This window comes from Peromyscus leucopus, chromosome 7 (genome assembly GCF_004664715.2).
Source record: "Peromyscus leucopus breed LL Stock chromosome 7, UCI_PerLeu_2.1, whole genome shotgun sequence".
NCBI lineage: Eukaryota > Metazoa > Chordata > Mammalia > Rodentia > Cricetidae > Peromyscus > Peromyscus leucopus.
In genome coordinates, this window is record NC_051069.1 from 105,464,770 (window position 1) to 105,479,224 (window position 14,455).

The following is a 14,455-nucleotide window of genomic DNA, read 5'->3' on the forward strand; positions in this document are numbered from 1 at the left end:
TTGTTTTTGGTTCTTTAAAAATCCCCATGAGGATCCGCTCCACTCTCACGCCCGCTACACACACACACACACACACACACACACACACACACACACACACTTCTGTATATTAGGAAAGAAAGACATCGGATTTTAGCAACCCTTTAAAGTCTGCTACCTCTGGGATGTGATTTTGATCAACCATAGGATTCTACTTCCATCAGACACAAGTATTCTTTCTATGTGAACACTGTTTCCGCTAGCTGTGAGGAGAAACTTGAGTGGCACCTGGACAGCAATGCTGGAAAAGTGGATTTCCGTGGAGTCCATCTGGGCTCATCAAATAACTATAAACATAACGCCCTTCCTCTAACTGATTATGAATTCTGTTCTGATAGTTATGTGTGAAAAGGGCAAAGGTCATGCAGAAACTGTGCTCTACTGCCCCACCCCCCCCACACCTGACAATGCTTCCTCGGATTGGATTGGATTAACTGTCAGAAAGTCCTCATGTGCTCAATCAGCACTGCACATAGACACTTCCCCGAACCAAAGGTTTCACATCTCCAGCTTCCTGGGATGTCACGAATGTCTGTCACCAGAACAATCCATAACAACTATACTGCCAAGCTGAAATTCTACAACATGACAATCAATATGAGTACTGCCAGAGCCCAAGTAGCTGACCTTACATCTCTCCTGGCCCTGATCTGATGACCTAAATATCAGTTTGGGGCGCTTAATGGAGCTAACTTCTTAAAAATGTTCCTGATGCTGATGTCTTTGGCTGGAAAGTAACAAGACCCAGAGACCCTGCCAGGGTCCGCGGGGCACCAAAGCCGCACAGGACCCCAAAGAGACTTGAGGAACCTCTTTTCCTCGGGCTGCATTCTTCCCCTCACAGCTGCACTCTTTCTTCACCCCTCCTTCCCCCCTCCATCTCCTAGGGTGGCTTACTCAGCACCCTGTATCTTTAACTCTACACAGCATTTGTTACTCCCTGCTAGTAATAGGTTAAAAGCAATGTAGGAGAAAAAAACAAAACAAAACAAAAACTCCAACTATTTCACTCACTTCAGTCCAAACTTTCTCTTGTGGTTGCACACAACACTGGAAAACCAGAACCAGCACAAAGCACGATTTGGGAAACATTTGGAAAAATTTAGCCAAATGAGTAAAAGGTTTGGAATGTTTGATATTCTTCAGGCTACCCTGAGCTTACTGTTTTTGTTTCTTTGGGGGGGGGGGGGGAGAAAAATGACTGTGAATATTCTTTTTCTTTTTCAAACTTGCCCGACCATTTCTTTAAGGAAAGTAGCAAGCAGCATTCTCTACCCAGTTGCCCAAGGAGTTAATACTCAGGGCACCAGGCAGGAGGGCTGGTCTATTTAAGCAGAGGCAGCCCAAACTAAGTGGGCACAAAGGCAAAAAGCAACGTGAGTCAACCTTGGAGGAGCAGGGCAGAGCGTGGAGCAATCGAAAAAGAAAATAAACGGAAAAAGAAACACCAGCCTTTAAAATGCAATCCTGAGAGGATGTTGTCCAGTTCGGTTCTCAAATGGGCATTGTCTGAGGAGACGGAATAAATGGGAGATTACCGTAGCGTGAGTTACCAAACCCTGATCATACCAACAATCGTGGTGACAGCACATGCCACTCAGGGTGCCTGGCTCACTCTTGCATGTGTAGTTACCAAGAAGATGGTGGGAGCTGGTTAATGCAATACAAAATTGGACGATACATGTACTTGGGGTGACTGCCACACAAACATTGTACCCCCCTTCTCAAACCAAGTCCAATCAAATCGACAAATTGGAGAATTGATTTCTCACCTAACCGTCTTTCATGTCTTCACTGAAGGATAAAAGTTCAACATTGGCACTGCCCTCTGCTCAGTTTTGTGGGCTTGCATCTGGGTCTCTAAAGATCACTTAAGCACATGCTCACACAAAGCCCAAAGTCTTTAACCAATGCAAGTCCAATTATTATCAGTTACATTCTGGGCCTTTTTCAAGACTCAGACTTCCCGATGGCAGCTAAGGGGGTGGGGATGGGGTGGGGGTGGGGGTCAGTCTAAAAGTATAGATCCTATGCGTCTAGATCTTTCAGCCCATAACATCTCAGTCATCTTCATATAAAAGAAAGACAGCCAGAGCAAAAAACAGACTCAACAAACTCCGAGGGACTTCCCCACGCCCTTCCTTCATGCTGCACTAGGCCATGAAAAGTTTAAGTGGTCCCCACCCTGGAGTGTTTTCTGTAAGGAAGGGGAAAAGTGGGGGCACCTAAATCTTTGAGATTCACACACAAAGAACAGCTTACTAGAAAAGCTCCTGAAATCGTATTCTTGTCCCTGAGAACGTCTGCTGGGACCTCCTTTCTAAAAATCCCTGCTCACCTGCAAAAGACTTTAACCATCTCACTAGCATTTCTGCTGCTAAATAACAAAAGAACACTCCATTGAAAGTACCCCGTCTTTAAAGAGAAAGCTACACTCAGGGCTTCCTCTCCCTTCTTCCTCTGCCTTGTTAACTCCATTCCTACTGTTAGTAATTTGAAAGAGGTCGGCAGCGGCGGCGGAGGGGATGGGGGCGAGGGTGAGGGAAGGGTCCACTTGCCAAGCCCCCGAGGAGCGCCAGACACCACGCTGCCTTCCGAAGCTCGCTCGCGGGTCCAGCCATACCTTGGTTTGGAGGTACTGAGGACAGTAGTACGTGTACTGGGGGTACATTTGTGGCTGATCCAGGCGTTTGCCCATGTAGCTGGGATCTTTATCTCCGAGGCAGGAAACTGAATAACAGGGTATATGATGCCCCAGGCAAGCTTCTTCCTCTTAATCCACTGTTCCCGGCAGTCTGGGTGACTGATGAGGCTTCCAAGACTCCACCACTCACTAGTTCCAACACCGTAAGGAATTTAAAACAACCAAAAAAAAACCAAAGCAAAGCAAAACAAAAGAACCAAAAGAAAAGAGAAAAAGAAGAAAAAACGGATGGGGGTTGAGGTCCGTAGAGAAACCCCCAGACAGCTTCCCAGATCTTGCCTGCCTGCTTTCTTCCCGGCTGCCCGGTCCAGTCCGGATGAAGCAGTTTGCTCTCTAACCAGCTTGTCTCTAGTGGTGTCAATCGCAGGCGCTTGTAAAGACGAAGGAGGAGGGAAAAAAAAAAGAAAAAAAATCCTTTAGCACAACTCGGAATCCTTGCAGTACAGCTTTCAGTCTTCGTGTGTCTCTTTCCCACCTTGGAAAAAGAAATTTTAATAAAAGGAAAAAGAAACAATGGGCAAAAAGAAAAGAAAGGAAAGGAAAAAACTGGGGATAAAAAAAAAAGAAAAAGAAAAAGAAAAAAATAAAGAAAAGAAAAAGAAACCCGTGCAGGCTTAGTTGCTGCTGTCTGGTTCCCAGAGTGACATGGTGTGTTCGGGCTGGCCTTGCCCCTCATTCACTTCCCTCCTGCCAGCCAGTGGGTGGAACCGAGAGAGCCTCTCCAGGGAGCAGCGCACGCAGTCCAGAAGGCTGCAGTATTTCCTCCAAGAAAAAAAAAAGAAGAAAGAAAAAAAAGAAAGAAAGAAAGAAAGAAAGAAAGAAAGAAAGAAAGAAAGAAAAAGAAAGAAAGAAGAAAAAAAAAAAAAGAAAGAAAGAAAGAAAGAAAGAAAGAAAGAAAGAAAGAAAGAAAGAAAGAAAGAAAGAAAGAAAGAAAGAAAGAAAGAAAAAGGTTGCTGCCACCCCTCTGCTGGCTATCCTGGAATAGCAGAGTGAGCAGCGTCTGCAGCTGAGCCCGGGTGGAACCGAACCCTAGCCTGCCCTTGCAGTGCCTGGGTGGGGCATGCCCCAGCCCTCCCTGCCTTGCACCCACTGGGGCTCCCAAGCACCCAAGCTGCCTTCTCCTTTTCAATAGCCCAGTTCCCAGAGGTGAGACATGGCATGCATTGCTGAACAAAACGACTGGGGGGGGGAATATAAAAAAAAATTATATGTGTGTGTGTGTGTGTGTGTGTGTGTGTGTGTGTGTGTGTACGTACATATTCTGAGACACACACGCATGCCAACCTTTCTAGTTAAACGGAGGGTGTGTGTGTGTTCAAAACCGCTTAACACACTAAAAGCCAGGTGAACTCAGGACCTAAAGATGAAACCAACACTTTGCCTTCTAGAGGACACAGAGGGTGCTCAAGAGTGGAGAAAAAGTTGGGGTTCTTAGTTGGGTACTTCTGTGGGGAAGCTGTGCCACATCTCCACAAGGAGGTGGACATGACTATCAGAAATAATTGTTTTGTGGACTTATCCATCTGTTAAAAAAATAAAAATCAAACGACCCTTAGGTTTATTCGCTTATTAGAGAATAAAATCTCCCTCCCTTCCTCCCCTCCCCTGGATGATTTTATGGGCTTTATAAATATTGCAAAAAAATTGAACAAAAACTCATAATTGCTTGTCAGAGTTTTTCCCCCACCAGTAAGAATATTATGACACGTCTATCAGCTGCTACATTATAATACTAACTGTTTCAGAGAAGATATATTTCCTTAAAGGGTCTCTCTGCAAGGCGGCGGCGAGGCTAAAATTAGCTGTGCCAGCTGTGTTTTGCTGGCAGGGCTCACGCATGCCCGGAGCGTGGGCAGCCAGCCTCTGCGCTCCTCTCCATTCCCCCAAGTCGGCTGAGCACTCCAGCCGGCCTTCCAGATAAAAGACTCCTGGTACAAAGGCAGTTTTCTCACAGAGACCCAGGAGTCAAAATGCAATACACATGATGCTACCCTGTGTAAGTCCAGACACTCGTGGGACAACAGCCCAGGCTCTGGGAAGCCGAGTTCTGAAATCTGTGTACCAACAGAGAGAAAGAGAAGGACAGAGAAATTGGTTTCCACCACCACCCCCTCCCTCCCTCCCTCCCTCCCTTTCCTTTTTCTTTTTAAAATACAGGGTGGGGGGCTTACCCCAAGCTGCACTTGAACTTGCTATGAAACAGAATGACTTTCAGCTTCTGATCCTCCTGCCTCCCATTCCTCAGTGATGAGATTACAGGCAGGGATCCCTGTACCAGGTTTGTGTGAGCACTTACCTTGAACCCAGGACACTGTGCATGCTAGGCAAACACTCTACCAACCGGGCTCTCTCCTGATGACAAATGTTAGAAGAAAGGAGCTCAAGTTGGGGTGCAGGCATAGGAAACCTGAGGGCAATGTGGTGGAGAAAATCAAGCCAGCTCCAGGCATGTTTTAAAGGGGAGATTCTGGGCCTCGATTATTCCATCCATATAATGGTGCAGACTAACTGAAGCAGACATGCATCAAATCCCCACCAAGTGCAAAGTCTCCTGGCCACATCTCCATGCCCAATGAAGTGCAGAATCTAGAGAAGTTATCGAGACCCCGAGGATCTCACCAGTCCTTTCTCTCTGCCTTTCTGCTCAGGGTCAGCTTGTAAATTCTCCTCTTCACCCTTGAAGGCCCCACTCTGAGTCTCCCTACACTGCGATCATGTTGGTAATGTATTCTTCCAGTTCCTACCTGGTTATCCCCTTTAGCTCTTTTCAGTCAGCATGAACATGCCCCTTGATCACCTAAACCCAGAACAGTAGGTCATACCCTCCACAGCCCTAAGAACTCACATGGAGTCAGACACAAAGCATGTGTTCTGTGCATGCTTGAAGAAGAAAATATTTTAAACATAACGAACAACTGTCCCTCGACATATGGCATGCTTTGGAAGTATTTCATTCTTTTACAAAATTTGAGAAGTATGCTTATTTATCATGTCTGTGCATATATGTACACGTGTGTAGAAGTGAGACATAACCTTTGAGAGTTGATTCTCTCCCCTCTAATGTGTGGGTTTCTTCCCTGGGATGGAACTCAGATGCTCAGACATGATGGCAAGCACCCTTAACCACTGAGACATCTTACCAGCCCATATACTTCACTCTTCATCGTTGGTCAGGTGTTGATCTTGGCACAGGGCATACAGAGACACAAGGGGTCAAAACAAGGTTCTTCTTTCAGAGCACAGATCTCAGTGAGGGGATTGCCAAAGAATAAATGCATGAGGTCAGAGGCCAGGAGCTACTAGGTGATGTGAGGAAATGTTAAACAAGGAGAAACAGAGTCATTGGGATCCTGCTTGAAAAGAACTATTAAGAAAATGCTCTCCCAAAAGGAACCTTTAGGTCAAAGTCAGCACATGATCCAAGTCCTGGCATTTGGTGCCATTAGAGTGTTTAGTGTTCAAAGCCTCAACTGCCCGCCAGTCCCACCTCCCTCCTCTTCTGTCTCCACATGCTTCAATTTCTTCATTCATAAAATGTCGCTCTCCACTTTTTATAGTTCATATGAGGATCAGCTAAGATAATCATCTGGAGAATTTGGGACACCTTTAACGTGTCATATCTGCCCCCATTAGATGCCAGCCTCTATCTGGGGGCAGGTAAGCCAACTAGAGAAAACAACCGACATAGAGAACTTTCTACATCTCAAGAGTGTGTTAGCACAGCCCAGAGGCTACCATGAAGCAGCAAAGGGCAAAGACCACCTGGTGAGGCTGAAGTGGAAATCTGCAACTAAAGCCACTATTGGCTTGGTGTGATAGTTAATGGCGTCACCTGGACAGGACCTAAAATCACATAGGAGATTATCAGCTTCTGGGGATGTCTCTGAGGGATCCTCAAGACTAGATTGAGGTGGAAAGACCCAACCTAAATATGGGTGTCACCAAGCCATTAGCTTGACTCCTGGACTGAATAAAAAGGAGAAAGTGAGCTGAGCACCAGCGTTCCTCTCTCTCTGTTTCCTGGATACAAACACAACGTGACTGTTGGCCTCCTCCTCTCAGCACCATTTCCTGCCTTAATGGACTGTACCTTCAAACTGTGAGTAGAGCAAACCCTTTCCCATTAAGGTGTTTTGTCAGATGTTTTATTGCATCAAGGAGAAAAGTCATTGAAGTATTTGGTAAGGACTTGACAGGGACAACTAAACTGTTAACAGAGAGTGATGCAGTGGAAGTCCACCCACATCTCCTGACCTGAGGGTCAGACTTCTTCTGCTTGAGGACACTGTCATCCCACATGATGCACTGAGCTCCTTCAGATCCCAAGACTGGTAAGAGCAGTATCTAAGACCTCTTTCACCAGGTCTGACCAAGGACATTGATATTCTCATATGAACAACTGACTCTGGAGATTCCCTGAAGGAAACATTGTCTTACTTATAAACAGAAGTCTAAATAAATAATTCCTCAGTCAAAGCAATAGCCCACTTATATGTAAGGTTCTCGGCATGAGTCTATGCTATCAGCAATTTCTACACAAATTGCTACATTCCAAAACGCTATTCTATTTCATTAGATTATTATAATGTTCTGGGCATTGATGGTCATTAGCCTCAGAATCCTCATTGCACATTTAAGGCTTTCCCTAAGTAATGCAAAGTGGGTTCAGAAGAATTATAAGATCCATGTTGTCACTTACACATACACACACCTCTTAGATACACTAGTTGCCATAGCCATTCAGGAGGCAAGATATTCCTACCAGAAATGCTTTTTATAGCATTTCTGGTCTGTGGAAGTAATAGTACTTTCCATTTGAATGATTAAGTGAAGGTAGGAGGCACCTGGTTTGAGTCACTCCCTTAATCAGAAGCCTGCTGTGCCCTGGCTGGTAACTAATCAAGGAATCCTGGGGCAACAAACAGCATCAGAGGGCATAGGAGCTCCCAGGTTCATGAGACATTCAGCCTGGCAGGAGAGGGCCCCTCTGCAGACAAGCTCTGACCTCTAAGATGGCCTGGCTGCCACAGACATGCCATGCATAGATGGAATAATATGGTGCTGGGATGGATGTCAGAGGAGTAAAGGAGACACCCATAGTCTGTGTTCAGTCTGCCCACTAAAGAAAATCTGGGCTCTCTTATGAGCGACTTATTATTTTTTAATTATAGAGACTGTGATGGCTAAGTTTGGTTGCCAACCTGACAGGATTTAGAGTCACAGAGGAAACCTTTGGGTATGTCTGTGACAGTTTCTCGATTTGGTTAATGGAGGTACAAAGGCCAACCCTAAATGGGACTGTGCTAGTCCCTGAGATGGGGTCTAGGGGTGAATAAGAAGGAGAAGCAGAGCTAGGCATCAGCACTTATCCAGCCCAGCCCCACCCCAGCTTCCTGACTAGGAATACAATGGGACCAGCTGCCTCAATGCTCTTACTGCGCTGCCTGCCCTCCGTGATGGATAGTGCTCTCAAATCCTGACCAGAAACGAAACCTTCCTTCCCTGAGTTGCTTTTGTCAAAGCAATAAGAAAGGCAACAAATACACAGACTTGGCCAAAGGAAAACACAGGAACAGCAAATAGAGAAAAAACATAAAGTCCAGGTAAAGGAAAGCATTAATCTATCATCAAGAAGGACAGTCATGATGTTGAGTTATTCTTTTATTCATAAGGATTTGTTTTTATTTTATGGCTCTCTCTTTCTGTCTCTCTGTCTGTCTGTGTGTCTGTGTGTCTGTCTGTCTGTCTCTCTCTCTCTCTCTCTCTCTCTCTCTCTCTCTGTGTGTGTGTGTGTGTGTGTGTGTGTGTGTGTGTGTGTGTGTTGGAAGGAAATATGGACATCATATGTGTGCAGTGCTTAAAGAGGCCAGCAGAGGGTGGCAGATCCCCTGGAACTTGAGTTATGTACAGGTGGTCGTGAGCCAACATGTGGGTGGTGGGAACTGAAAGTACTCTGCAAGAGTAACCAGTGCTCTTAACTGTAAAGCCATCTCCCCACCAATGAGCATTATTAATTGCAACTAAGTTCTTACTAAATAATCCAGGACACTGACCAAAATATTATCCACCTGGTCCTCAGATAAACTTCATAACTCCATATATCTGCCAAACATCAGACATTCATGAATGACTTTTTTTTTCATTTTCATATCTGAGAACCAAGTTGAAAAACATTATCCACTACTTCTCATATCTACTCAAATTTTTCCTGCAATGCATACTTTATCACAGTTTTATGTTAAGAGCATCCCCAAAAGCTCATGTGTACATCACTTCTGCGATCCTTGTGCAATGCCTTTTCTTCTAGCCTCTCTACATATTTTATCATCACACTTAATGCCTGGGGTAGGCACACCCGGTTCTCCTTCCTGCTACAGTTACCAAGACTTGAACTTCCCTGCACCATTGATCTCAGCCCTGTGCACTGACCAGCAATGGGTGGTTCCACAGGGAGCCCAGTGACTTGTCCCCAAGCTTCCATTTGCCAGTGTCTGCTGTTTGTTTCCTGGTGGAAGCATTTACCCCAGTGATAACAGGACACATCCCGGAAGGCTGAGGACAGCAACTTTGGAAAGCTGCCTGGAATAACCACTGACTGGTCACAGACAAAAATCAAACAGCCAAGCAGGTGAGATGTTTCAGCTGGTAAAGGTGCTTGCTGCCGAACCTGATGACCTGGGTTCAATCCCCAGAGCCACATGGTAGAAAGAGAGAACCACATCCTACAAGCTATAACTTCTACACATGCATCATGATATCCCCCCACAAAAATAAACAAATGCAGAGAATAATATCTCAGTCATGGTATACTATTGTATACTATTGAAGACTGATAGTTGTTACCAAGGAATATTCCAGACTATACTGGGGTAATATAGTACCTTTTATGGTTCCATGCTCCAGCACATCTTTTTCCATTGTTCTTATTGAGGCATCTACCCCTTTAATCTCTAAGCTCCACAGACAGGAAATTCAGCTGCCTCATTCACTTTATATTACCAAGCAGAATAGTTCATGAGATTTAACACACATGTTTATTAAGTAAAGGAATTAGCAAAGTGGAGGATGAGAAATATGAGGAAAGGATGAAGCAGAGGAGTAGGAGGAAGAGGAAGAGAATGAGGGAGAGGAGAAAGAGGAGGAGGAGGAGGAGGAAAAGGCAAAGATGACTAGATGCTTTGCCAGGTGGGAAACATAGTTTTCTCAAAAAAAAAAAAAATGTTGGCATTTTTTATTGAGTTTTCAGCTTCCGGTTGCCAACAGCTAAACAGGTTTGGTCGATACAGCTAGATTTAATTTGGTTGGGTTGATTTTTAACCCGAGGGGGGAAAGGCCAGATTGACAGAATTTGGACTAAAAGAGTACTAGGTGAAATTACCAGATAAAGTACAGGCTCTCTGATAAATCAGTAAATATATCACATATTTTTTAGCATAAGTATATCCTCAATATTCCAGTGATATGTCCTGTGAACTATTTGGACATATTTATACAGATGACTCATTGCTCAGTTGAGATTCTGTGTTTTGTTTTCTCAGTCTGGAAGCTGTACTCCTAGCTGACCCACCACCATGGGGACAGGCCATGCAAGGGATACAGATTTCATAGAATGCATGTTTAAGGACAAGTAGCAAGGGTTAGTATTTTCAATTACTTTTATACTTCAAACTGGCTAAACAAGGTATGGCCCCAAGTTAATTTTCCCTAAAGATTCCTAAGCCACCATATGCCCCTGATGTTAAGTCTGAATGGTATTCTCAGAGGTGTATTATCATCTAGCTTTAAGCTGGCTATTTCCTCTTAGCATGAGGGAAATTCCGTTCTGTTTCTTCTAAAATCTTAAACACAATCAAGTCTATCTGAAACGGCCATTGCAGACCCCACCCTTGACATTAGGCAGGGCCTTTGAGGAACTAAAGAGACGGCTTGTTGGGTCAAGTGTCAGATACACAAGATGGAGGATGTGAGTTCAGTTCCTAGAATGCATAGAATTAAAAGCCAAGTCCAGAGGAACTGACTTGTAATTCCAGTGCTGGAGAAGCAGAGACAGGAGGAACCCTGGGGCTCCCTGGCAAGCCAGCTTAGCCTACTTATCAAGTCCCAGAATAGTGAGACCCTATCTCAAAAAAAAAAAAAAGTCCAACATCGAGTAATGAACATACAGTTATATTCTGCTTTCTACACACACACACACACACACACACACACACACACACACACACGCACACACACACACGCACACACACACACGCGCACACACAGCAGGCACCCACACATACAGAGGAACATGGAATATGCACACAATAAGAAGGTGTAGTTAAGAGAGACCAAACAAAGGTACAAACAGAGGAGAGAAAGGGGGCAGAGCAAAGTCACCCACAAGATATGCCAAGAGCAAATGGTAATTGTCAAAACTTGCCTGCTCATGACCAGCCAACGTGAGGCTAAACCTGATCTCTACAGCACATCTTCATAGTTCCATGGCTCCTGTGCCTAAGTCATGAAGTTTGGGGTCCTGAAAGTTGACTTTGAACATTGCATTTTTCTAATCATTTTGATTGCCACTTATAACAGTATCATCTGAAACCAACCTTAAAAAATAAAACATATTCCTTCACCATAAATAGTCTGAAAAGCACGGGTCACAAAAACACACCATTTTCTAATTTGTCTTCATTCCCATCAGCACACTTCTAGGGGAGAAAATAGGCGAATTGATTTGTATTCTGATTGCAATCGAAAGAATAAAGAACGCCACAAAGCCCTGCCAAGGCAAACATGGCACTTCCGACTGAGGAAAAGAATTCCTTCTTGTCTTTGTCTTGCCTGCCTGGCTCACTCTTGTCTGTTCTTTGCCCTGTGACCTCCACCATCTTCCTGACCCCAGGGAAGACATCTCAGTGTTCAAAAAACAAAACACAACAACAAACCCCAAAAACAAATCAGACAGCACCTTGCCCCAAGGGACTGGCTGTGGTGAGATGGACTCTGGCTAGAGTCTCAGTTTTTCTCACATACAAAGTGCAGGAGTAGTTAACCATTGCAGGCCACGTTCTGATCCCATATTGCACACTGCTACGCTAAGATGAGTCCGCTTTGTGGGATCTGTGGGAATAAATTGGCATCCCTGGGGCTCACATCATTAGGAGGAGTCACCCCCATCACACCTGGTTGTGAGAACCCTAAAGAATTGATTCCCTTCATCTCTGTACTGGAAGAACCTGACCCAAATGTTTTGCCCTCTGGAGAGAGCATCCTCTTTTGTGGTGTGTGTGTGTGTGTGTGTATGTTGTACACATGCATGCCCCTGTGGACTTGGGGAGTTCATCAGGTGTCCTAAGGCTCTCCACAATGTTTCTTTGAGACAAGGTCTCCCCCTGTGTCATACTTCCCAGTGCTGGATCACAGGTGAAGCCATGCCTGGCTTTCTCTGCGTGTCCTGGGGATCTGTCATCAGGCTTGTACAGTGAGCATCTCTGTGTGTGGATATAAGGTCAGTCTGATGCTCTGGGCTGTGCCTTGCAGACAGCTCACTCCTGGAAGCCTCTACTTCCATCATTCTCACAGGAGACTTCAGCATGCTGAACCCTTCTTATTATACAGTCATGAGACATAATTATCTCTTTTTCCTTCAGGAACTTCGTGACCAAAAGTAATGAGAGGGAGAGAGCTAAATATACTGAGTATTTACTGAGACCCCTAAATGCTAAGAACATAGACAAATAATGGTCACTTAGAGATTTGTTATTGACCTATAGAATCTTCATTTTTAACAATTTAACCCTGAAAAGCTTAGCCACCTTGAGTGCGGTTATTTAGGAGGGAATGTAACTCAGCACCTATTTCATTCTCTATTACAACGTTTAGCCTTTCAGAGAGCCAGCTTCCCTATAAAAACATGTACAAGGCTGCCTGTTATATAGGGCTAGTAAAACTAAGAGGTAATTAGTCCAAGCTACACCTCTAAACAATGGTAGTGTGTTTTCCCCCAGTTTGTAGAGCTCTGGATTAATGTAAATTAATCGTTTCTCTATTTCCCTCTGTGAGAGATAAACTTTAGTACTCATAAAGTGTCAAGAAAGGAAGAAAAGCGAAGAGGTTAAGCAATCTGACCAGGACCATCAGTAAATACACGGTAATGCTCCAGTCAGAATTTAGGGAAGGTGGTCCAGTGTGCACTCCCCCAAGGAGCTCAGAGGATGCACCTTTGGACAGATTCTGCTCATCATGAAAGGATCCCTGGGAAGAGGTTCTTTCATGGAGAAACTAGTGGGAAGCTAAACCAATGCATTTGCTGCCAGAGATGGGTAAGGGGTGACACGGGGGGTGGGGGGGTATGAGAGACAAAGCAAGGGGGTGACTCGCTCCCCTTTAAAAGACATGGCTGCATCCAGTATGCCAGTCAACTTTGCCCATCTCTTCCAGTCTTGCCCTTGCGGGTTCCCTGTACTCAGCCTTTGGAGGCAGAGAGAATCCCAAGGAACCACTAGAACACATTTCTTTTTCTTTCAATGCCAAGTAGGATTCCCGAGAAGCTTGTGTCTTTTTATGTCTGGTGGGGAGGGTGAATGAGAGGGTCTCAGGATTAGCCACATGGACTCCAACAACCTCTCACAGGAAGAGTCCTAGAGCATCCTTGCTGATGTTCTGGGAAGGAAGCCTGACAGACATGGCAGCCCAGGGATGTCACTTCTCCATCACTTCTAGGGATGTTGGCAGCTTAGCCAAAAGGACATTTAGCCCCCAGCAGTCTCTCTCTTATTTCTCATATGGGCTTGAAACACTGATATTTCCAACCCATAAAAGGAAAAATTATCAAAAGGACTGTTTGCCTGATGGCATCCCAAGTCCTTGCCTGATGGAGAAGGGTGATTAGAGTGTGAGGTGTATGACAATGTATATGTTCATAATAGCACAGAGATCAACATTCTTCTATCCTCTCTGTCATAGTCACTATTCTAGAGGCTAATTAGGTGGCTACATGGGTAAAATGCTTGCTCCGAAAGCATGAGAACCTGAGTTCAAATCCCCAGCACCCACATAAAAGAGAGTGTGGCAGCATGCCTCTGTAACCTCTAGTACTAGGGGTAGGCATGGGAGAATACCATTGACACCTATTCAGGATTTCAATGGGCAACTCCTATGAGTTCTGAAAAGGCTGATTCTGTGATTACACACCTATTAGAAGTTATGGCCATCATGGGAATACTTGTATAAATTAAGACTGATAATGCATATGTCTCAAATAAAATGAGACAATTTTTGCCTATTACAATATAAAGCGTGTTACAGGTATACCACACAATCCCACAGGCCAAGCAGTCATAAAAAGATCCAATTGAACTTTAAAGGATATGCTAAATAAACAGCAACAGTAACAATGACTCCCAGAAATAGATTGCATAATGCTTTATCAACCTTGAATTTTCTCAATGCTGATGAGAAAGGAATAACAGCTGTGGAGAGACATTGGACAACAGACAAAACTTCTGAGCTAAACCAACGTGTTTACTTCAAAGTGTGTTGACCTCAGAATGGAAACCAGAATTTGTCCTACACTGGGGAAGGGGTTTTGCTTTTGTGTCCACAGGAGAAGAAAAGCTATGGATACCAACAAAATTAATAAAAATTTGATTCGAACAGGAGAAATCCCTTGATGAGGAGAAGTAAAAGCTCATTCACAGATGTGACATCGCTACAAGTTGTAAGACA

The 14,455-nt window shown here is 44.5% G+C and overlaps 1 protein-coding gene across 10 annotated transcripts in view; it reads right to left on the reverse strand.

Moving 5' to 3' along the window:
• Window positions 1-14,455, reverse strand: part of Rbms3 (RNA binding motif single stranded interacting protein 3) — a 1,336,321-nt gene that overhangs the window by 682,293 nt on the left and 639,573 nt on the right. For 2 of the 10 annotated variants that reach the window (XM_028886535.2, XM_028886530.2), the window contains exon 1: window positions 2,663-3,509. The exons of 7 other annotated variants lie outside the window; for them this stretch is intronic. In XM_028886535.2, coding sequence (XP_028742368.1) covers window positions 2,663-2,737 — 75 coding nt within the window. In that variant the 5' untranslated portion in view covers window positions 2,738-3,509. Of the gene's footprint in view, window positions 1-2,662; window positions 3,511-14,455 lie in introns of those variants that run through there. One more of the 10 variants, XM_028886537.1, reaches the window with a different exon arrangement.